Raw genomic sequence first — 25,625 nt, 5'->3', positions numbered from 1 at the left:
TAGGAGCACAGCAAGGCTGTTTTGGTTAGTGTTACAAGGCCAGATCAGTCAATCATCCAGACTGTTGCCACTGCAACTACTGAAAAGGCTGCTGCCCCTTATCAGGAACCACACGTTTGTCTGGCCTCTCAACAGATACCCTCCATTGTTGTTGCACCTACAGTACGGCTACCTGTATCGCTGAGGAATGCAAGCCTCCCCACCAACGGAAAGGTCCATGGTTCATGGGGAGGAATGACATACATAACCTGTCTTACAAATAATTGCTTGAACTGTTCAGTAAATGTAATCAAGCTTGTCGTTTTTAGGATTTCCCAACTCAAAACCAAACCACAATCTTTGATCCTAACTTAAGCTTTGAGCTACACAAGAGATCAATTGATCACCAGATACTTTCTTCGGAGATATAGCTTCTTATGTCATACTGCTTGACTTTACTATAAGGTTTGGTTGGAAGATAATTTGATTGTGTGTTGAGGTAGCCGACAGGTGTTAAGTGTGAAATAAAGATTGTGGTAACAAACTGACCTGTAACACAGTTTGAATGTCCACATTTGGACCATATTTAATGAATTTTTCACTACAGAACTAAAACAGAAAGATCTTGATTCCAATAAAGTTTACTTTGATTCAAAATCTGTTCTCCGCTGTTGATGCTGTTGGGTATTCACAACTTCATAATGTGGGCATCTATGTGATACAATTTGCATAAATTTTCTTTAAGGCTGTGCTTGAGACATCAAGCAGCCATATTAGGATATTTTTTTAAAAGAAAAAACAGTTCAAACTGTTTGAATAAGATATTCAAAACAGAAATAATCTAGTCATCACAGAGACCCTGCTAATAATGTTTTATACATACAATACATTCATAAGAGTGTCTTTTAATGTAAATAAATAAACAAAATAATTTAACAAGTGAGATGTTTCTATCAACTGATCCACAGCCCTACAGACCCTAAATGTAAATAACTAAATAGATAACCTTTGCACAGAGGAAGTGAGGATGGCAAGCAGTTCACACAAGAAGAGAACAGAAGCTTCTGAAATTTGGTGACACAAAAAGAATGCTAATGATTAAACTGGTAGATTAAATAACTAATGATGTAACCTGTTGAATCAAACTGGGTAAAAAGTTAATTTATGGTACAACTTGACTAAAAGATGGGATATGTTGATAGGACATATCCTGGGACATTAAGGAACAGTCAATATGGTAACTGGAGGGAAGTGAGAATGGTAAAAACTGTACATGGAGACCTAGGCATGAATATAGTAAGCTGGTTGATAGCGATGTGGGTTGAAGTAACTATACAGATATGAAGAGGCCTGGACAGGGTAAGACTAGTGCAGAGAGGGAGATGTATCAACTAATCTTGAGACTGTTTTCACCATTTGATTTGCAGACACCATCACTATTTGCTAATAAAGAGTAAAGGAAAGACTGTTACTTGTCTTGAAATTTGCAGACATGGTTAATAATTCAGGCACACAAGCAGTAGATTAAATGCAACGTAATAGGTGAAAATAACGATTTCTTCTACATACCCTCTGATACAATTTTTTCCCGTCGTTCCTTTTATTGTCCAATGAGAGTTCACGTCCTCTTGCACTTCTGTGCCTGTTACGGATTGCTGTCCACTTCCTGTGCCATATTTCACGTCATGGGAATGTAAACGAACTTTAAAATCCACGTTCATCAGCTTTATTACGGAGCCACAAGTCACATACTGACTAGCACGACCTATGTTCACATGTATTAACGCAAAATAAAAGCAATTATAATCTCTGGCTTCTTCGTTTATGGTTTGTTTTACAAATATATAGCAGTCTGCTTACCCGATATAATATTAACGTGTAAAAAGAAACAAAACACCAGTAATACTACTCCGGCATTCATTCCTGCCTCTCTGCCCAGCTCCATTTTGATTTTTAAAAGACGTGACTAATTTTGATTGGAGCCTGCCGTTCACTCCGTCCGTCTTCTGTCACTTCGTATTACCAACTTTGTAAAAGCCAAAGCTTGCTGTCACAATGTGAATAAAATACTGTTTCTTTGGCGGGATGTGTACTTCGCTACACGTCTAAGCGAATAAATATGAATACTTAATGGTAAAATACGAGACTCAGTACGTAACTACATCCCATTCATCCATTATCTTCTTCAAGAAACTGTAGGCTACGTTAATGACACCCCAACTCATAAATGCTCTTGTGTAGTTCAGATGCACGCCACTATAAATTGATTTTAAACCACGATCGCTATGAATCTGTGACAAAACAACCCAAACACTCTGATATTCTCCACCTATTCGACACTGCATTTGAACTTTTATAACATTCAAAGGATAAAACACAGTACTTGTGAATGCACCTATGACAGCACCACTCACAAAATCCTGACACATCTGCCTGTACCAAGAAACTGATTTTGGAAAGGCTTCTTTTGCTTCATCCCGCAATAAAAAAAACATCACATTGGATGGGCCATTCCGTAGCAGAATTGGTATTAGACCCCTGTAACATTCACTAAACCCATGATGTATCACTATGTGCCTCAGAGCATCATTTGTGTTCTTGAATTTGTTGTGATAATGACGATCCTGGAGCAATGTTTGTATTCTTTCAAATGGCATAAAGATAGCTTCAACTGACCCAGCAATCATAGCAGCAATACTTTTTGATGTGATTGCGGAAAACCTTGCATCTTCTAATGGTCTTCGGCATTCTTCATACAAACCAAACATAAGGGACAGTGATAGTGTTTTCTGACACAATGGAGGCAGAATTCCGCGATACAAGAAATATATTCCTTCATTTGAAAGTTGTTGGAATGCACTTTTTATTCCAACTCCATGAAGCATCTGCAATAAATAACCAAACAAAAATATGCGTAAGTTAATATTCTTATCACGTTAAGATTGTTATCAGTAACTTTACGGAATTTACTGCTACAACATATAACAATTACATTAGTAATTTTCACAGTTTTACTCCACTGCCTTTGAGAGAGATACTTTTCATTACACAAGTTAATGCAGATTAATCACAGGACGACAAAACAATAATGAATCAATTTCTAGGAACATATATCTGTCCCTATCCAGAAAACGAGTTCTAGATTTCAAGCCCTCTCTTTGGAAGAACACGAAAAAAAAAAGCAATGTCTAGGGTCAGCAAAACTTAATTCAACTGACCAAGGCTTCCTGCAGTCCCCTTCAAGGCAATGAGAAATATTACGAATGAAACATGATAAATGCTTAGATTCAGGTAATGTGTTGTATGCCACAATTTATACTAACCTGCCTAAATATTATTTTATAAATAGGATATGTCACTGTAATGTTAATAAAAGCGGCCCCCCATCCACACACATATTCCTTAAGATCTCTGAATACTGGAATCTTCTGATGAATATTCTGTAAACGATGAAGCGGAGATCCGTGTAAACTGCTGTCCGTAATACCACGTTGGTTAGTTCTTGTAGGTGATTCATTTTGTTGCATTGTATTTTCAGTGTTCGAAGAACAGGTCATAATTGAAAATCACTTTTTCATTTCCTAATTCTGAAGCCAAACATTCAACAAAACGCTTCGCGCTGTATTGAATAACAACACGGATGGTCATGCGGTTATTTGCATAGCTTCTTATTACATGATAAATGTTTCTCCTGACGTTACAGGGTCATCTGAAATCGCAAACATTCGCACTGTTGCATTATAAATTGCCCAGCAACTTTGTGAACAAAAAACATATACACCAGTACAATATTTACTTCTTCTTATCTGCAACAAGTTCCGATTTACACTTGCCCTGCGAAATCAGTCAGGCTTCCTGGTGGAGCCAAATGTTTACCTTTTGTGGTACACCTGTTCGAAACAACACACTAGCGCGGACTACGTATTTGTGTGGTTGGTCGTCTTGATTTTATGCATGTTAAGTTTTAGAGGCTGGCGGTGCCGTCGTCGTGTGTAAAACTGTAACGTAGAGTACGTTCATTATCAATATCCGTAACGTAGAGTACTGTTAGTTGCAATTACGATCATTTTTGTCGACATTTAGGTTACTGTGTAGTTGACTATTCATTTCTACCATATGTCAACGTGGCGACAACGTACGTTGAAAAAAACAATTTTTACACGGTAAACGAGTTCCTTCTCAACGCCTAGTACTTAACGGTCGTCTGATAAAGGCATCATATATCGATCATTTTATGAAATTGTGTCAGTAATCTTACTGTTGTAATGCGATTGGTACTGATAGTCATCGGAGCACAATAAATAAAATCTTGCCCTTCTGTTACTTCAGGGCAATACTTTGAACTCTTGTTAATGTATTTTAAATGCTGTTAACTTACAACATGAAACCCTTAAGCAAAAACTGATTTGTAATGTCGTTCCACAGTATGTCTATATGTGCAACAGGAAACCCTTAAGCAAAAACTGATTTGTAATGTCGTTCCACAGTATGTCTTTATGTGCTTACGGGGACTGAGTTACTTCAGTACACTGAACAGCTGTAAGAAGTATTTAATGACAGTTATAGGCCTACCATATAGTAATTTAAGATTTAATTGCTGTCATAACTCTAGCACATCTTACTGAAGATGTCATATTTTACTACACTTTTCTGCTTGCCAATAATGTGTATTCAATATATTATCGAGTGTGAGTAAAACAACTTTCATTGTAACTTTTTACCATGGTATCAGTATTTCAGAAATTTTCATGTAAGTGTTTAGCATTCAAGCAGTTTTACATTACATTGATTACCCTATATTCCATGGATCCCACGGGTCTCTAGGAGTTGGAAAGAAGTCAAAGATGTACATTTAATTTAACTGCGTCACACATTGCTCTCTTGATAGCCAAACACATTTCATTCAGCATCTCTATCTATAGCCCTACGTTTCGTTTTATACTTAATATGCAATATGACAGGGAGGGTCCCTCTCATTGTGAACTGTTCTACTGGGTACATATCTATCCAGTGCGTGGTCAACTATTCTTTTAAACTTTAGCCAGAGTTCGTCTACATGCTAAAGCCGTGTGCTAAAAGTTTCAAGTTCCTCATTGAGATATGGCACTACTGATTTTTTATCCAGTTTGCTGAAAGTATATGTCTTTCTGCACGTTTTAATTGTCATTGTTGCCATAACCTGTCATGGTCACTGATACTAGCTTCGATGTAGACATCTTCATAGAGGTCAGGTCTATTTGTTCCTAATTAGCTGTTCCTAGGTTGTTTTCGGAGAAGGCATTTTGTAATGTTTCACGGGATGTCTTATTACACCCACTACTAACAAAACTGTAATTTTTCCAATTACTTTTTGGAGGATACCAGGCTGCATCAATGATTACAGCATGATTTGGAAACTTAACTACATGTGAAATGAGGTTTTCTCTAAAGTTTTCGGTTACATCAGTAGATTAGTCTGATGGGCGATAGAAAGATCTAGTTATCATTTTATGCCCACCTCTGATACCGACATCATATGAGTGGGGTCTCCGGGGCCCACTCCTGATTTTTATCCAAAACTTCCTGTCGCTCCGTGTCCAAGTTGGTGCCTCCCATAGCTCCATCCATATCCAGGAGAGTGGAGTCCCGCAGGGCTCTGTATTGAGTATCTCTATTTTTAGTGGCCATTAACGGTCTAGCAGCAGCTGTTGGGCCCTCTCTCTCACCTTCTCTCTATGCAGACAATTTCTACATTTCGTACTGCTGCTCCAGTACTGGTGTTGCTGAGCATTGCCTACAGGGAGCCATCCACAAGGCGCAGTCACGGTCTGTAGCCCATGGCTTCCTACCCGTTCATCTGGACCCAGAACTTTACCTTCATTATGATCCACTCAATGCAGTGAAGTCATGTCTATTCTTAGGACTGGTTTTTGATGCTTGATTGACTTGGCTTCCTTATCTTCGTCAGCTTAAGCAGAAGTGCTGACAGCATCTCAATGCCCTCCTTTGCCTGAGCAACACCAATTGGGGTGCAGATCGTTCTATGCTGCTGTGGCTCTACAGAGCCCTTGTCCAATCCCGAATTGACTATGAGAGTGTAGTTTATGGTTTGGCAGCACGCAGCATTCCTTACCTGATGGCTGCAGTGTATTCACTGCAGAGCTGGTTGCCATTTCTCGTGCACTTCAGTATCTCCATTCATGCCCTGGGGAGTGTTTTCTTTTATGTATTGACTCCATGAGCAGCCTGAAAACTATTGTCCAGTGCTACACTCATCATCCTTTGGTAGCGTCCATCCAGGAGTCCATCTATGCACTGGAACAGTCCAGTTGTTCAGTGTGGTGTTCATCTGGCCCCTTAGTCACGTTGGAATCCCAGGAAATGAACTTGCTGACAGGCTGGCCTAACAGGCTACACGGAAACCACTTCTGGAGATCAGCATCCCCTCAACTGACCTGCATTTGTTATTACCCCACAAGGTTTTTCAGCTTTTGGAGACGGAATGGCAAAATCTCAGTATGCACAACAAACTGTGAGCCATTAAGGGGACCACGAATGTGTGGAAATCCTCGATGAGCACCTCTCGCAGGGACTCCGTGGTTCTCTGCCAGTTCCACATTAGCCTTGCCTGGGACCCACAGCTACCTCCTGCACCGTGAAGACCCACACCAGTGTTGGGGCAGCACCCGGTTGACAGTGGACCATATTCTTCTGCTCTGTCCTTTGGCTGCCCTGCGACTTCATCTTCGGTTGCCGGACTCATTATCATTGATTTTAGCTGACAATGTCTCATCGGCTGATTTGGTTTTACATTTCATCCGTGAGGGTGGGTTTTATCATTGGATCTGAGTTTTAGCACACGTCCTTTGTCCCTCTGTGACCTCCACCCCAGTGCTTTTAGGGTGGAGGTTTTAATGTGTTACAGAGTGGGTGGCTTTGCCTTTTTATTTTTGTGGTCAGCCAGCCACTGTAACCTGCTTCCTTGTTTGACTCTCTTGTAACTGTTTCTTGCATCTCTCTGTTGTTTTCTTTTCCTCTTTATGTCCTTTTAGTGTTCATTGGCTTTCCTTCATTCTTGTGGTCTTTCTTTTCTGTCCATTTTGTGTTATATGTCTCGTCTGTTTTATTCTCACACTTATGGCATTGTTTCATTTGGAACAAGGGACCAATGGCCTCATAGTTTGGTCCCTTTGCCCTCTTTTAAACCAACCAACCAACCACCCAACCAACTCTGATACTGAGTTGTGCCCAAACAATGTTGCATGCAGCTTCAGTTTCTTGTCCACTGTGACAAATACACCACTTCCATTTCCCATTTGTGTATTCTTTAAATATACACTTAAATTTTCCCCCAAAAAATCTCACTTCAATTAATTTCAGTTTTCAACCTGCTTTCTGGACTTTGTATCACGCGAGGTTCACTGCTTTTCATGAACACTTCAAACTCTGGGACTTTGTTGCAAATGTTTTGATAGTTTACCATTAGGATTTTAATAGTCTCACATGTGGGAGGCATTTCTTTCAATCTTACACTGATACTTCTCGGTTTCCTACAGCATTCATTATGTGGATTAGATGGAGAGTTGTCTAATCTAAAAAAAAAAAAACCTTGTGTGCACCCCACACACTGTCAGCTACCTGAGTAACCACCTATGATGTGTAGTGCACATCTGACCCATTTATGGCCCTCTGCTGTTCTCAACCCTGTGGTACAATTCCAGGAGGTCGCACCCTAGCTTGTCACAGGATCTTCAAACTCTGGTTCAGTCCTTCCACTTGATTAAGAACCAAAGGGCCATGATCAGTTCTGAGGTCAATGCTGCAAATTGTGAGCTTCGTTGAAACTCTATGCACAAGGCTGGTCTTCCAAACCTTCTTTGCCACTCGTTGGAATGACGCAAGAATGAAAGAATGACCTTGGAGCCCAGATGGCAGACATAATTTATTCCAATGTGCACTACAATCTGCAGTTGGTTGCAGCCTGTTCCGTGAGTGGTTGCTGAATAGCCTCTTCAGGAGGCACACGCATTAAATGCACTTGGCATTCTTCCTGTCCCTTGCTGCCATTTCCATTAGAGGTACCATCATTCGCAATACATTTGAACTGCTGATGATTAATAGACCCTTACCACTTTGAGTTTGCCTCCTTATGAGACCAGACAAAACAGGTTTCCCTAGAACAGTTGAAGTGAACCCCACTGGCCCAGTTTCAGTGAAAGACATCACCTCAAACTTGTTAATTAGGGGGCTCGGTACGACACCTTGAGTCCTCCCGTGTCCCCATCTGTGCTGTACAGTACCCTTAGATCTACCATTGTCATACAGCGTGCAGTCAAGTGGATGAGTAATGACAGATCCTTTACTTTCTGCTGAGGAGACAGAATCCATAGGAGAGGATAGTACATGATGTACTTATGGTATAGATATCATAGGCACATGACTCTTGGGAGCTCTTCCAACACACCAATTCATAGCAGCTGCCAATCATTTGACAGCTGCTTACGAATGTCAACCAACTCATCCATATAGAGAACAACATTCATAGTGTGGCTGCATTTTGGGTTGTGCGATGGATTACGAGGCAGTGAACAAATAACTTTAAATTAATCCTGCTGATTATTATTTAAACATCGAAAATATTGTTTTGTAAGCATCTGAAAATTCTCAAAAGTAACCCATTCTCACATAACTGTACAATGAAATTAGAGAATGATTGTTTTGAACGAGGATAGGCCTGCTGTTCTCAAAAATTTTAAAAAAGCACAATTAAGTTTAAACCTACAATGAACAATAATTGTATGAGTTTATCGTGGCACTCCCAAATGTTCGAAGTTTCAGAATATATCACAATACAAACAGGTATTGATACAGTCAATGGAAGATTAGGCAGAGTGACACGAACAGTAAAATATGCAAATCTAGAACTAAAAATTGGCACATGATCTTGTACATGATGTCTTAAAAAAAGGAAAATTCCAAAGTCGATTTTTATGTATAAATAAACGTGCATATTGCACAGATTTTTCAATTAGCTGATTCTGTACTACACTTTTACAATGGTGTGCTGAAGAAGAACGCCGCAGAGTGAGTTTATCTTGATCAGAATTGTTAAAATGTGCAGCACCAACAAACAAGCCTTATACCTGTTACAGCTAAAAATGCAGTCATATATGGTGTATATGCAAATGGATCTCATTCATTCAGTAGCGTGATTTAAGATATAATGTTTTGCTGCTGCTACAATGTTTTAGGTTTGTCCTCCCAGTAACAGGTTCATGATTTGTCTATGTCACAAAACATGAGACTTCATTAATATGTGCCTCTTTCCTGTAAAAGTAACCTTATTCAAAATTTATCCAATTGTTAAATTTTTAACATCCTGTAGAACAATATTTAATGTATCCAGTTTTTTTCTGCCTTGTTCATGTTGTTCTGTCATCATTACTGTGACATAATTGCACAATTTTGGAAACTTTTTGCTCATTGCAGTAGGCCTATAATTATTTTGTAGCAGTAAATCTGTCAATTTTTTCACCTTCAGGAACATTCTGTCATTGTTTTCCTTGATTTAGTCATATTGCATGATCTAACTTTTCAATAATCTGAATGATTTCTGCATTCTTACTGCTTATTCCCCAGATTTCATATTCTTAAACCACATTTGACGGTAGTAGTGTGTCCAGTTCTTTTCCTTACTTTCAGCCAAAAGTCCCAAGTCATCAGCAGACCTTTCTAAAGCTACATCCACACACGTACTTCTGCAAGACACCATATGGTGTGTGGCAGAGGGTAAGTTGCAGGCTACTAATGGTTTCCCTTTCCTGTTACACTTGCAAATAGGATGAGGGCAAAAACAACTGTCTATATGCCTCTGTATGAGCCCTAATTTTTCTTGTCTTATATTCATAGTCCTTATGTGAAATGTATATTGGTGGTGTACATTGGTTGGAATGGATCATTTTACAGTCAGCATCAAATGCCAGTTCTCTAAATTTTTTCAACAGCATTCCTCAAAAGGAACATCGCCTTACCTCCAGGGATTCCCATTCAAGTTCCCAAAGCATGTCCATAATACTTGCAACTTTATCTAACTTACCATAACAAATCTAGCAGTCTGCCTCAGAACTGCTTGATGTCTTCCTTTAATATGACCAGGTAGGGTGCCAAACACTTAAGCAGGACTGAAGAATGGGTCACACTTGCATTCTATATGCAATCACCTTTAAAGATGAACCACACGTTCCTAAAACTCTCCCATTAAACTGAAGTTGACCATTCACCTTCCTTACTACAATCCTTATATGCTTGTTCCATTTTCTATCACTTTGCAACATTACGCCTCGATATTTAAAGTCACATTGTCTCCTCCTACTGTCACTTTATGGTGACGCCTTCCTGTACACCACAGCATCATCAGCAAATTGCTGCTCACCCTGTCTATCAGATCATTTATGTAATGTGGGGACTAATAGCAGCACTATCACACTTCTGTGGCACTCCTGATGATACCCTTTTCTCTGGTGAATGCCAGCTGTTGAGGACAACATACTGGGTCCTATTATGTAAAAAGTCTTCAAGCCACTTTCGTATCTGTGAACCTAATTTGTTCGCTCGTACCTTCGTTAACAGTCTGCAGCAGGGCACCATGTCAAATGCTTTTCGGAGATCTAGGAGTATGGAATCTGCCTGTTGCCCTTCATCCATACTTCACAGTATATCATGTGAGAAAAGGGCAAGCTGCGTTTTGCACAAACAACACTTTATAAACTACACGTTTCATGGACAGAAGCTTTTCGTTCTTGAGAAACTTTACTATATTTGAACTTAGAATATGTTCAAGAATGCTGCAGCAAACTGATGTTAAGGATATTGGTCTGTAACTTTGTAGGTCAGTGCTTTCACCGTTCTTATATACTGGAATCACCTGCGCTTTTTGCCATTCGCTTGCGCCTTTGCACCAGCTGAGAGATTCAGCTAAGTAAGAGGACATTGCTGTGTAGTAAAACTTAATTGGAATTCTATCCAGACCTGATGACTTATTTGTTTCAAACTCTTTCAGTTGCAATGGCTAGGATGTCTATTACTATGTCTTCCCTACAGGAGTCTCTGTGTTGGTCAAATGATTGTATGTTTGTACCATCCTCCTGCGTGAACAAGTTCTTAATTGTGAGGCTTAAAACTTCAGCTTTACTTTTGATACCTTCTACTGCCACACCAGATTGATCAACAAGCGACTTTACATGGTACTAGAATTTTCTTGGGTTCTCAGCTAGATCCTTTGCTAAGGTATGATTGGGGTAGTTGCTACATGCTTTTTACATTGATCTTTTTACAGATGCACAAATCTCTACTAACTTTCGCGTGCTGTCATGTGGTTGTTCTCTTTAGAACTGAGAGTTTAACGGTCTTCACTTCCTTAGCATTTTCTGAATTTTATTATTAAACCATGGTGCATCTTTTCTGTCCTTAATCCACTTGGCATGTACTTTTTCAGAGCACAATTAACAACCTGTTTAAACCGTGCCCATAATTCTTCTACTTCCCTCATACTGAGACTAAATGTCCATTCATTGTTAATAAGGTCAAGCCTGTTCATAGCTACAACGTCTAAAATATTTACATGTGTATGGGCTGTCTAACTCACTGCTGAAGACATGTTTTTGGAAAATATGTTTTGTCCATTCCCTGTGCAATGGAGCCATAGACATCTCAATCTCTAGTCAGTTGGTTAAAATCACTAATACTGCATGATCTGGGAATTTCTACCCTGAGCTTAGACTTTCATTGAATGGTTCTGAAAATGCCTTTGCGGAATCAGGTGGCCAGTGAAAACATTCAACAATTAACTAGACCTGTTATATGCACCCAGATAACTTCAGTCACACTCTAAATCAACCACATTGAAGACAATATTTTTGTTGAGTGCAGTGAGCACTCCCCCTCTTATGACATCTAATCTGTCTTCCTTATACAGTTCTATAGCTTGCTAAATATTTCAGAGCTTTCTGCTTCGGGTTTCAGCCTGCTCTTGATCCAGAGAATAATTTGAGTGCGGCAAATTACCTGGAGGGAACTTCGTTATAAATATTTCAACAATTTACTGATAATTTGTTGGCAGTTTGAAGTATATTCTTTCTCAATGCAGTCTGATTTCGCTACCTGCATGTTGACTGACAAAAGCTCGTCAAACTACCACGCGTAGCCTAAAACAAACAGTGTGCACTCCACTAGTTTTCTGCTGCTAGAGTAGCTGCTTCCTTTGTGTAGTACACTCCTGACCAATCAAGGGGAGTCCTGCAGCTGTCCATCCATAACCCGGCTGTATAGAAATCTGCAGCCTGGACTGTCAAACATGGGAACAGTGCTAAAAATGATGATCTCTGCTTGAACTCTGTGCATGAGGCCAGCAGCCTTAACTACCTCTGACAGCCACCTGTATGACCTTAGGATGGTCTCAAAACCCAAGTGACAGGCATCATTGCTGCCTACGTGAGTCACAACTTCCAGGTGACTGTATACTTGATAGCTGCTGGCAAGGCCTCAGTATCTCGGATGTGGCCCTCCAGCAGACATACGAAGTGCACATTGGCTTTCTTTTTGGTACTGAATGATATTTTGCTAAGAGGTACCATGACACTCCTGATGTTGGAGCTCTTGATAAATAGCAAACCCCACCTCCCATGTGCCTGCTTGGACCCTGCTGGAAGAGTGGCCACATGTCCACTCACAGGTTTAATGGGCAATGTCAGATGACTGGGCTCCACATTGGCCCTCCGCCTCGAGCAATGGGAAGGCGTTACCACTCACCACTCAGTCTGAAGTGAGGGCAGCAGAGGCCACATGCAAAATGTGCGACATCTTAGGTGCCTCATTATATGCATCAGATGCTGTGCCACCACTAAACACTTAGGCAGTATGCAGTAACCTTCAGCTATTCGTGATCTGTGGCCAGCTCTTCCTGCATCTCTACACAGCATGCACACATCTTATCCATCCCAGAACTATGAGGTGCATTCAAGTTCTAAGGCCTCCGATTTTTTTTCTAATTAACTACTCACCCGTAATCGATGAAACTGGCGTTACTTCTCGACGTAATCGCCCTGCAGACGTACACATTTTTCACAACGCTGACGCCATGATTCCATGGCAGCGGTGAAGGCTTCTTTAGGAGTCTGTTTTGACCACTGGAAAATCGCTGAGGCAATAGCAGCACGGCTGGTGAATGTGCGGCCACGGAGAGTGTCTTTCATTGTTGGAAAAAGCCAAATGTCACTAGGAGCCAGGTCAGGTGAGTAGAGAGCATGAGGAATCACTTCAAAGTTGTTATCATGAAGAAACTTGCGTAACGTTAGCTCGATGTGCGGGTGCGTTGTCTTGGTGAAACAGCACACGGGCAGCCCTTCCCGGGCGTTTTTGTTGCACTGCAGGAAGTAATTTGTTCTTCAAAACATTTTCGTAGGATGCACCTGTTACTGTAGTGCCCTTTGGAACGCAATGGGTAAGAATTACGCCCTCGCTGCCCCAGAACATGGACACCATCATTTTTTCAGCACTGGCGGTTACCCGAAATTTTTTTGGTGGCGGTGAATCTGTGTGCTTCCATTGAGCTGACTGGCGCTTTGTTTCTGGATTGAAAAATGGCATCCACGTCTCATCCATTGTCACAACCGACGAAAAGAAAGTCCCATTCATGCTGTCGCTGCGCGTCAACATTGCTTGGCAACATGCCACACGGGCAGCCATGTGGTGGTCCGTCAGCATTTGTGGCACCCACCTGGATGACACTTTTCGCATTTTCAGGTCGTCATGCAGGATTGTGTGCACAGAACCCACAGAAATGCCAACTCTGGAGGCGATCTGTTCAACAGTCATTCGGCGATCCCCCAAAACAATTCTTTCCACTTTCTCGATCATGTCGTCAGACTGGCTTGTGCGAGCCCGAGGTTGTTTCGGTTTGTTGTCATACGATGTTCTGCCTTCATTAAACTGTCGCACCCGAACGCACTTTCGACACATCCATAACTCCATCACCATATGTCTCCTTCAACTGTCGATGAATTTCAGTTGGTTTCACACCACGCAAATTCAGAAAACGAATGATTGCACGCTGTTCAAGTAAGGAAAACGTCGCCATTTTAAGTATTTAAAACAGCTCTCATTCTCTCCGCTGGCGGTAAAATTCCATCTGCCATACGGTGCTGCCATCTCTGGGATGTGTTGACAATGAACGCGGCCTCATTTTAAAACAATGTGCATGTTTATATCTCTTTCCAGTCCAGAGAAAAAAAATCGGAGGCCTTAGATACTAAGAAAACATAGAAAAAGCTAAATATGTTAACTAGCTGTTCTGCTGGAGCATAATGCCTTCAGCTGTTCGTGATCTGTGGCCAGCTCTTCCTGCATCTCTACACAGCATGCACACATCTTTTCGTCCATCCCAGAACTACTAAGAAAACATAGAAAAAGCTAAATATGTTAACTAGCTGTTCTGCTGGAGCATAATGGGTGGCAACTGGAACCTGACTGACAGAAACAAACTATTACTTGCTCTTCAAAACAAATAGATGAACGACGACTGCATTACATACTGCCTGAATTTACACATAAAGTTACAAAACATGAGATTGCACCTCTTAAATAGAAAAACACACACAGGATTCAAGAAGAAAACTACTGAGAAAACACAGAAACAGCTAAATACAAAACTTGCTGCTGGCAACGTCTGGAACCTGGCAGCCCAAAACAAAGGCCTGAAGCGACCAGTTTCTGCCTTCTCAAAAGAAACAAGTGAATAATGACTACTGCAACCTGCCTCAAATTCAACTTTAAAATTACAAAATTCTAAAGTTTTAAAGGTTTCTTTTATGTTCTGCATTGTAGAAGGTAACAGGGGTGGTACTAGGCCACCTTGGCTTACACCACCCTTAACACAAGCCTGTCTTTCTGGTGTTCTTCATTCATTACTGTCTCCTGTTTTATTGTAAAAAAGTGTAGATTACTCATCTAATGAAGATACATTGTTGCATAATGAAACACCTCTCCTGTCAACCATTTGTTATGTTGACATCATTTATGTCAATCATCATATTTTGATGGCTGTAAAATTAATTATATATTGCATTCAAGGAGATATATTCAATTTTCAGGAATGTCCTATCATCAAGAATGGCCTGCTTCTAGCTGCTATACCGAGCGAGGTGGCGCAGTGGTTAGACACTGGACTCGCATTCGGGAGGACGACGGTTCAGTCCCGCATCCGGCCATCCTGATTTAGGTTTTCCATGATTTCCCTAAATCACTCCAGGCAAATGCCGGGATGGTTCCTCTGAAAGGGCACGGCCGACTTCCTTCCCCATCCTTCCCTAATCCGATGAGACCGATGACCACGCTGTCTGGTCTCCTTCCCCAAAACCAACCTAGCTGCTATAGCTGCTAACAGTTCTTGTCATTACACACAAGAGCACTCTGTGTTTAAGACACTGCACTTGCATTGGGAGGACTGGAGTTAAAATATATTTTCAGACTTCCAGATTGAGAGTTTGCATACTTTCCTGAAACTGCTTAAATCTAACATTGGGGACAGTCACCTTGTAAAGGATACACAAATTACTCATCAACCTTTCTCATTCTGAGCTTCTGCTCAGTCTCTTACGATTTTGTCATCAGAGGGGTGCAAAACCCCAATTTTCCTGCTTGCCATCTACCCTCATATCGTGAAAATGTTAAGAAATTGCAGTCATACACATTAACATAGAAAAAGTAAATAAAATACTGTGCTGTGTTTAAGGCACTACTTTTGTTGATGTTGGTACAGTAAATATATTTGACACATCAATAGTGTGAGTTCCTTAGAAAAAATCAAAGCTTAGATTTTATATGCATAAATGCGAAAATCATGTTACCAAAGTGCCTCATGTAAATTGACAGAGAATGGAATAGCTATTATGGAGAGAGCTGGTTGGTAGTAGTTCATTGCCTGTATCAATGTCATACCAAAAGAATGTAAAACATTGGAAAATAAGATTCATATATTCTCAAGACAAGAGTTTTCTTGCTGTTAGAATGCATTTAAAATAATTTACTTCAGATAGTAAAATGCAAATGGTTAAAAACAAAGGTATTTTCATGAAAAAACATTCTTCCCAACATTTTCTTTTGTAATTCTGTCCCATATATTAGAATTTTTTTTCTTTTGACAACATTAAACTGGAGGATGCAGCTTACACTGCCTATCAAAAAAGAATGAACAAAGCATCCCTTTCCATTGCATTCATGTGTATAATAACCAGAAAATGCAAAGTTTCATGTCATCTTTTAATCTAACGCAGTGTTGCCTCAAGTGTCCAAAAAGCATGTTGTATATTGCCGTATTCTCACAAAGAAAATATACTGTAGTTGGATAGATAAAAAACCTGCTTACCAAACGGCGGGAGAAGATTCATATAAAAGAAGGTTATACTTATGCAAGCTTTCGGATCCAGTAGCTCCTTCTTCTGGCAGAAGGGCGGAAGGGGGAGGAAAAGGGGATGAAGGAAAAGGACTGGGGAGGTTTAAGAAATGGGTAGATTTCGGAAAAGTCACCCAGAATGATGGGTCAAGGGAGACTTACCTTTGGCGGGATGAGAAGGAAAGACTGAGTGTTGGGAACTGCACTAGTGAGATTTGAAAAACTGAGACCTTGAAGATGGAAGACAAGCTAATATGCAAGGCAGAGATTACTGCTAAAACATCATGCATGAGTTAATAAGAATGAAAAACTAAGTGCATTGTTCGTAACAGAGGTAGGAGGGGGACGGTGAAAAATAGACAGGTCTGAAAGTGAATGATGTAGAAATCTAAAAATGGAGTGAAGAAAGGAGTATTACTATGAAGAAATACTGAGATGGAAGAAATTAATGTAAGTTAAGGCCAGAAACCAAGGACATGTTGTAGCAGTAGTTCCCCCCTGCGGAGTTCTGAAAAACACGTGTCTGGGGGAAGACTTTGGAGGGCACGTGTGATGAAACAGGCGCCGAAGTCGTGACCCTCATGCTGTAGAGCATTTTCTGCAACAGGATATTGTATGTTGCCAGTACACTCCCTCTATGCCCATTCGTCCTAAGTGATAATTTGGTGTTAACCATGACGATGTAAAAAGCCGAACAGTGTTTACATAACTGCTGGTATGTGACATGTCATTTCACAGGTGGCTCTCCCTTTGATAGTATATTTTTTGTCAGTTACAGGGCTGGTATAGGTGGTGGTAGGAGGGTGTATAGGGCAAGTCTTGCAGTGGGAACGGCCACAGGCGTAGGAGCCATAGGGTAGGGAGATGGGTGCAGAGGGAGCATAGGCTCTGACAAGGATACTATGGAGACGGGGAGGGTGACAAAAAGCTATTGTAGGTGTGGTGGGAAAATCTCCGACAGAATGTATCTCATTTCAGGGCATAATTTTAGGAAGTCGTGTTCTTGTTGAAGTAGCTGATTAATACATTCCAGACCACGATAATAATGAGTGACATGTGGTGTGCTTTGAAGTTGGGTTTTTTTTTGAGAGATCAGCAGTACCAGGATTGGAAGTGATGGCCAGGGAATCAGTTTTGAACTAGGCTGGAGGAGTAATTACATTCTAGATCTACATCCATACTCCGTAAGCCACCCGAGGGTGTGTGGCGGAGGGCACTTTGAGTACCTCTATCAGTTCTCCCTTCTATTCCAGTCTCATATTGTTCGTGGAAAGAAAGATTGTCGGTATGCATCTGTGTGGGCTTTAATCTCTAATTTTATCCTCATGGTCTCTTTGCGAGATATACGTAGGAGGGAGAAATATATTGCTTGACTCCTCGGTGAAGGTATGTTCTTGAAACTTCAACAAAAGCGCGAACCAAGCTACTGAGTGTCTTTCCTGCAGAGTCTTCCACTGGAATTTATCTATCACCTCCATAACACTTTCGCGATTACTAAATGATCCTGTAACGAAGTGCGCTGCTCTCCTTTGGATCTTCTCTATCTCTTCTATCAACCCTATCTGGTACAGATCCCACACTGGTGAGCAATATTGAAGCAGTGGGTGAACAAGTGTACTGTAACCTACTTCCTTTGTTTGTGGATTGCATTTCCTTAGGATTCTTCCAATGAATCTCAGTCTGGCATCTGATTTACCGGTGATCAACTTTATATGATCATTCCATTTTAAATCACTCCTAATGCCTACTCCCAGATAATTTATGGAATTAAGTGCTTCCAGTTGCTGACCTGCTATATTGTAGCTAAACGATGAAGGATCTTTCTTTCTATGTATTCGCAGCACATTACACTTGTCTACACTGAGATTCAATTGCCATTCCCTGCACCATGTGTCAATTTGTTGCAGATCTTCCTGAATTTCGGTACAATTTTCCATTGTTACAATCATTGAAGGGTGAGGTGAGAATGGTGGTGTATTGCTGTAAAGAGTCTACATCCAAACTAACGTGTTTGCTTCGAATGCCAAGACTGTATGGGAGGGAATGTTTGATATGGAAAGGCTGGCAGCTGTCAAAATGTAAGTACTGTTGTTTGTTAGTAGGTTTAATGTGGGCAGAAGTGTGTAGCTGCCCGTCAGTGAGGACGAGATCAACATAAAAGAAAGTGGATTGGGATTCGGAACAGGATCATGTGAAATTTAATTTGGAGAAAGTATTTAGAGATTCCAGGAATTTTCACAGGTCAGCCTCACCATGAGTCTGTATGGCAAAAATGTCATCAATGTCTGTAAATCAAACCAGGGGCTGAAGGTGTATGGATCCCAGGAAAGCCCCCCTCTAAGCCACCCATGAAAAGGTTGGCATAGGAAGGAGCTGTCCTGGTTCCCATGGCTGCAGCTCTGATCTGTTTGTATGTCTGACAGACATTCTGTCTGATATTTTGTCCACCATTCCTAGAATAGCTTTTTGTTATCCTCCAAATCTCCACAGTAACCTTGTCAGACCCTAAGCTCCTTCTGCACCCATCTCCCTACCCTATGGCTCTTACCCTTGTGTACCCGCTGCAAGACTTGCCCTATGCACCTTCCTATCACCACCTATACCAGCCGTGTAACTGGCTAAAAATATACTATCAAAAGGAGAGCCACCTATGAAATGACACATTTCATATATCAGCTGTTATGTAAACACTGTTTCGCCTTTTACATCGGCATGACTATCACCAGATTATTAGTTTGGACAAATGGGTGTATACTGGGTGTATACTGGCAACACACAATATCCTATTGCAAACCATAATCTACAACATGATGGTCATAACCTCAGTGTAGGTTTCACCACATGTGGCATCTGGATTCTTTCCCCAGACAAGAGTTTCTCAGAACTCTGAAGATGGGAATCAGCACTACATGTCCTTGGTTCTCGCAACCCACCTGGCTTCAATTTACGTTAATTTCTTCTAGCTCACCATTTCTTCACAGTAACTACTCCTTCCTTCACTCCATTTTAATTTTCTGCATCTTTCATTTTCTGATTTGTCTGTTTTCCACTTTTCCCCTCCCACCTTTGTTACATACATTGCACTTAGCTTTTTTGTTTTATTACCTCATGCACGATGTTTTAGCAGTAATCTCTGTCTTGCATATTAACCTGTCTTCTACCTTTGAGCTCTCAGGTTTTCAAATCTTGTCCACTACAATTCCCAACAATCAGTCTTTTCTTCTCATTCCATCAGGTAAGTCACCTCTGACCTGCCATTCTGGGTGACTTTTCCAAAATCTGCCCCTTTTCCTAAACCTCTAGAGTCCTTTTCCTTGATCTGTCTTCATTCCCTTTCAATTCTTCTGCCAGAAGGAGCCACTGGCTCTGAAAGCTTGCATAAGTATAACCTTCTCTTATGTGCATGTACTGCCACCACTTGGTGAGTAGATATTTTATCTATCCAATTAGTTTATATTATTAATAAAATGTGCTGTAACTGTACAACTGATTCATTCCATATCGTAGCGAGAGGCTACGATTACAATCTATGGAATGTTTAAATATATAACTAACTAATCAGGAGCAGGATATTTGAATTAAGATTGATTTCCTCCACTGACAGTGACCCCGTTCCACAAATCTGTCAGGGTCTCCAGTCCCTCCTCAGATCCTTTGGTCAGACCCAGAATATCTCTCTCTCTCTCTCTCTCTCTCTCTATGTGTGTGTGTGGGCGCGCGCGCGCGTGCATGCGCGCGTCCATCTCAACTATTCCCTGTGATCTTACCTTCTACCTGCTTCCTAAAGTTCATAAATCCAACCACCCATGACCCCCACTGTGACTAGTTACTGTGCCCCCCCCCCCCCTCCCATCCCCCCTCCCAGAGAGAATCTATGCCCTTGTGCTCTAACATCTTCAACATATTACTGCCATTCTATATAAAAGACACCAATCATTTCTTCCATTGACTCTCCACAGTACCTCTTCATTTACCTCCTGGTCCCATGCTCATCACTGTCAGTGCCATGTTCCTCTACTGTCACATTCCCATTGCTCATGCTCTGAGTTATGCACTTGGGAACTCCTCCCACCACATATAATTTGTTCCGATAACCCCCCCCCCCCCCCCCCCCAGCCGCAATGCTCTACCTTTCCCAGTGCCTCACTGACTCCAGACCTACAATGTTCTTCCTTGTCACCATGACCAACTATATCCTCTCCCATATTTATTTCTCCTTTGAAGACATTGTGTAAAAATAAATCCGTGGTACAGCAATGGGCACTTGCATGGAACCATCTTAAGCTAACATATTCATTTAGAGGAATCATTCCTAACCACCCCAAATCCTTCCCTGATTCGGATTTATTGATTACATCTTCAAGATTTGGACCAAGATTGCAGAGACAATATCCACATTCTTTAAGAACCTCAACACCTTCTCCCCCATTTGCTTCACCTCTTCCTCCTCAGCCCAATAACCCACCTTTCTCATTGTTGACCACGACCTACAGGATGGTTACACCTGTACTACAGTCCATGTCAAACCTACCAACCACCAAGAATACATCCACTTCAACAACTGCTACCCATTCCGTACTGGGAAGTCCCATCTTTATATCCTAGCCATGTGGTAGACACATCTGTATTGACAAGCAGCCCTTTCCAAATATGCCAAGGGTTTCATTGAGGCCTTCACGGACAAAAATTACCCTCCAGTTTTTGTCCAGAAACAAATCTCCTTTGCTTTGTTTCACTAGGCACCTACCATTCCTTACCCACTCTCCGGCCACAAAGGAGCACTCCTCTCACGACTCAATACCACCCAAGATAGGAGCAACTGAATTACATTCTCTGTCAAGTTTAAATATCTCTCAACCTGCCCCTAATAAGAAATATCACCCACTATCCTCCTCATGATTCCTTCAGTTATATTTCACCACTGCCCACCCAACATATACAACATCTTTATCTGTCCCTGCTCCATCCCTGCTCCTACCCCAGTCCTGTCACTGACATCCCCTACCCCATCAAAGCCTAGGGTCACCTATAAAAGCAGCCAAGTGATCTTGTGCTGCATGCTACATAGGCATGACAACTGACAAGGTGTCTGTCTGCATAAGTTGCCGCTATCAATAGACAGCTAGACTACCCCATTACTGAATATGCCACCCACTCTGATGTGCTTCACATTCATGACTGTTTCACAGCCATCTGGATTCCTTCCACCAACACCAGCTTTTCTGAGTTATGCACTTGGGAACTCTTCCCACCACATATAATTTGTTCCGATAACCCCCCCAGCCTCAATGCTTGCTAACCCCTGTTGTCTACCTGCCTATCCCCTTCCCTGCTGCCACTCCAGTACTACACATGCCTTCATCCTGCAGATACTCCTCTTCTGTATTTCTCCCCTCCCCTCCTCGCTGCACAGTCTTCCAATGCTACACCTAGTAGCCTTATCACGTCCCCACTGCTTCAACATGCAGCACTAGCACCTTCCTCCATCCCTAGCCCTCCCTGCCCCCACACTTCTTCTCTACCCTCATTACACAGTCCATCTGGATTGCTGCTCTCTTCAGACACAGTCACAGTCGTGTCTTATGCAGAGGCAGTGGCCATATGTCTGCGAGTTGTTGTGTGAATGTGTGCAAGTTCTCTACTTCTGAAGAAGGCCTTGTCTGAAAGCTGAAAAATTTTTGGTATTCTTTTTCATTGGGCCTGTCTGTGACTCAGTGCTTCTTCTGTGTGATGAGTAGCAATCTACGCTTTCCATATTATCGTTATTCCATCCTGGACTTTCCATTGCTCGCCATCATTGACTTTTTCACAACCTCTACCACATGGATCCTCCACACGCCCCAATACCTAAGTCTCTGGATTGCATAGATGGGAATTATTGTTAATAGCACATTCTTTGGTCCCACAATCCTGGCTGAGAGTCTGTTAGTCCCTGTCCACATGCCCCCCCCCCCCCCCATATATTGTTCATTTATTTCGTCTCTGGTCTGAATTATTCGCGAGCAAAATCATATACATAATAAACTCCCCATCCCATTTATTGGATATTCAGGACAGTTATTTTCATCTTTATACCACTACCCTTGTTTAGAATTTAGCTTTAATTTCCTTCATTCTCTCCCTTCAAAATAAATAAATAAATAGAAGTAGTTCCAGAAACTAACCTTTTTCTCCATTGAGCAAAGGTATTTCCTCCTTGTTTGTTTAATAAATGAGTAATTATGCATCTATATCTATACTACTTCCCTTTTCTCCCTATACTATGAACTTGAAATTATTGAAGCCATTATCTTGGTCCAAAAAATGGCTTGAAAGTCTCCTACACTTAAAAGAAAAGAAAATATGCCTCTCATCACAATGTATAACCAAAGAACTGATTCATTATACTATTGGCCAATTTGAAACAAAACTTGTTATTCTGTAGTATCTTCTTTCCCTGTGTGTATTATTATAGGAAAACAACAGATATACAGAATGTTTGACACCTCATGACAGATTAACGCAGTGTGTTGAAATGAGACTCAGACTCATAATCTGGCCTTTTGTGGGCAACAATCTTACCAAGTGAGCTATGCAGGCATGACTTTTGACCCACCCTCCCACCTACAATTCTCTCAGTGCATATCTTCTACTTTTGTAACTCCAAAGAAGTTCCTGCATACTTTGCTGGGCTATAATAGTGTGCATATAATAAGACAGGTGGTGGGGCATTGTGCAGTGGCAAGGAACAGTGTGCCATGTGACGATTCAGCCAATAGCATCACTCTGCCATGTCTGCATGTGCAGCTCAGGATGGACCTAGAGTATTTAGTGTTGACTTTCGTGTTAGTTTAGGTACAGTGAGGTTACTTAGACTCCATAGTGTTCATTACAGATGACATACAGTAAACATGACATCCATTATATTAAGTAGTGACAGAGAGAGTTTCCCAAGCATGTAAATTGTACAAGGGAAAAACAGTGGCTTGATATGCTGATTACCCCAGTGTTTCCAGTTACCCACATAGTCTGCAGCTGGAGTGTGAGGCATGGGACACACAGAGAGCACACTGGCAACATTGCAGTGTATTCTCCATATCTCTCTCTCTCTCTCTCTCTCTCTCTCTCTCTCTCTCTCTCTCTCTCTGTGGAATAAGCATAATGCAGCCACCATCTATGTGCTCACCATAGTAGGGACTTGTGGAAGAAAAGATATAACAAAAAAATGGCTCAGCCATGGTCTAGGGGTTGTTTCCAGCATGAATCTTTCATTCTGCTGTGAAGTGAGTGATGATGTGAAATAGTCTGACAGATTAAAACTGTTTGCTGCATAGGGACTTGAATCTAGAGCCATGCTTATAGCCAGTAATGCTCTTACCTACTGTGCTACCGAGACATGAGTCATTACCCATCGTCACAGCTTCGACTGGAAAGTGGGAGTCAGATCCAATGTGTGATAAGTTCTTATATTTCACTGCTTGTTCTTACTTTATTGGATAAGGATCATTCTTTCTCAGAAATCCATTTATATGTCTTCTGTTTCACAGATTTATGAGTACGTACTGTATAACATTCAGATTGTACTCCTACCATTCTGTTGAATTGTCCCACCTAATACAGACATGAATTTTTTTTCCCTATCTCTGGATCTCAGTGGTCTTCCATATATATTTTGTTTATTAATGCCTTTACTATGAAAAGTATGACAGAACTGTCAAAATGGAGGATCCTTGATTGCAATAGTAGTATTAATTATAACGTTTATTAAATGACAACAATCCCAAGGTAGTCTCACACCATCATCAGTTTCAGGTGTCCATTGCTGCTATCTGTATGACTGACTGGTGACTATTAATAGTCAACAAACAATATAAAAAATTCTTTTCTTTTACACAAAACTATTTGTAACATCCCTGTGTTAGCAACATCTCCAGCAGCTTCTTTTTATTATTATTATTATTATTATTATTATTATTATTATTATGTCCGCCCCTGGTAGCTGAGTGGTTAGCGCGACGGCATGTCATACCAAACGGCCCGGATTCGATTCCCGGCTGGGTCGGAGATTTTCTCCGCTCAGGGACTGGGTGTTGTGTTGTCCTTATCATCATCATTTCATCCTCATCGACATGCAAGTTGCCGAAGAGGTGTCAACTCGAAAGACTTGCACCAGGCGAACGGTCTACCCGACGGGAGGCCCTAGCCACATGGCATTTATTTATTTATTTATTTATTATTATTATTATTATTATTATTATTATTATTAGTAGTAGTAGTAGTAGTAGTAGTAGTAATCCTCATTTAGTAGGACATGAGTGTGCCCCTCCCCCCAGTAACCACTTACCACATGGATCATACCCCTGTCAAAGACCAGGGGGCAAGACCTGTCCAATACTCCCACTCACCACATCTTACTCCAGTCCCATCACCGTCTTATTCTATCCCATCAGAGGCAAGGCCACCTGTGAAAGTTGTCATCTCATATACAAGTTCTGTTGCAATTTCTATACAGCATTTTATGTGGGGATGACCACCAACAGCTGTCCACCAGACTGAATCACTATCACCAAACTGTAGCAGAGAGCAGAGCGAACCATTGAGTTTCAGAAGAGTTTGCTGATCACAGCATGTTGAGTTCCAGTGGCTGCCCCACAACGCATATAATCAGGATCCTTACACCTCAACACCAGCTTCTTCATATAGAGGGAAGTCATCCTTGCAGCACATCCATCAATCTTGTCATCTTCTTGGCTCAACCTCCACTAGTCTAGGGGCACCATCTTTTACAAGTCAGTGCAGATTTTAGCATATACAGATGACATAGACATCATAGCACAGTCAGTACCAGCACTGAAAGAAACTTTTACAGCCTTAAATCCAGCAAGTAAGAAGATGGGTCTTATGATAAATGAAGATAAAACTAAATACATGGCCTGTGGGAAAGCATATCAACCCAACATGCCGTCAACTTTCAGTGTGAATGGATACTTATTTGAAAGAGTTGATAGCTTTCAGTATCTTGGTTCCACAGTCACTTGCTTTAATGACATCTCAACTGAAATTAAGATTAGGCTGATATCAGCAAATAAGGCATATTTTGCCTCGAGTAATTTATTCTGGTCAAGGCTCCTCAGTCACCCAACAAAATTCACTATTTATAAAACCCTTGTTAGACCAGTTCTCACTTATGCTTCGGAAACATGGCCCTTGACGGAAACCAATGCAAGGCTACTCGATGGAT

General features: G+C 41.2%; 2 protein-coding genes across 2 annotated transcripts in view; both read right to left on the bottom strand.

Annotated features, from left to right (window-relative positions):
- The window catches only part of LOC126236689 (stromal cell-derived factor 2), a 47,136-nt gene extending 45,063 nt beyond the window's left edge, over positions 1-2,073 (bottom strand). Inside the window, exons 1-2 of the mRNA XM_049946181.1 lie at positions 1,840-2,073; positions 1,549-1,744 (exon numbers count right to left, since the gene is read on the bottom strand). Of these exons, the coding sequence (XP_049802138.1) occupies positions 1,549-1,744; positions 1,840-1,924 (281 nt within the window). The 5' untranslated portion in view covers positions 1,925-2,073. The remainder of the gene's footprint in view (positions 1-1,548; positions 1,745-1,839) is intronic.
- A 52-nt stretch (positions 2,074-2,125) lies between these two features.
- Positions 2,126-3,890, bottom strand: LOC126236688 (mitochondrial nicotinamide adenine dinucleotide transporter SLC25A51). The gene is made up of 3 exons (XM_049946179.1): positions 3,776-3,890; positions 3,303-3,688; positions 2,126-2,864 (listed from the first exon to the last, which is right to left on the bottom strand). Exons 2-3 carry the CDS (start codon positions 3,534-3,536, stop codon positions 2,127-2,129), a joined length of 972 nt encoding a protein of 323 aa, XP_049802136.1. The 5' UTR covers positions 3,537-3,688; positions 3,776-3,890; the 3' UTR covers position 2,126.
- Between the last annotated feature and the right edge of the window lie 21,735 nt (positions 3,891-25,625).

This window comes from Schistocerca nitens, chromosome 2 (assembly GCF_023898315.1).
Source record: "Schistocerca nitens isolate TAMUIC-IGC-003100 chromosome 2, iqSchNite1.1, whole genome shotgun sequence".
In the NCBI taxonomy this organism is placed as follows: Eukaryota; Metazoa; Arthropoda; class Insecta; order Orthoptera; family Acrididae; genus Schistocerca; species Schistocerca nitens.
Note: the sequence above shows the minus strand (reverse complement) of the source record. Positions and strands in the feature narration are given on the sequence as shown.

What these genes read in the sequence shown, in the direction of transcription:
- LOC126236688 (XM_049946179.1), bottom strand. Translation starts at nt 3,536, where the DNA reads ATGACCTGTTCTTCGAACACTGAAAATACAATGCAACAAAATGAATCA. An exon ending in ATAAAATAATATTTAGGCAG is followed by an intron (nt 2,865 to 3,302) that starts GTTAGTATAAAT and finishes TATTTATTGCAG; the next exon opens with ATGCTTCATGGAGTTGGAAT.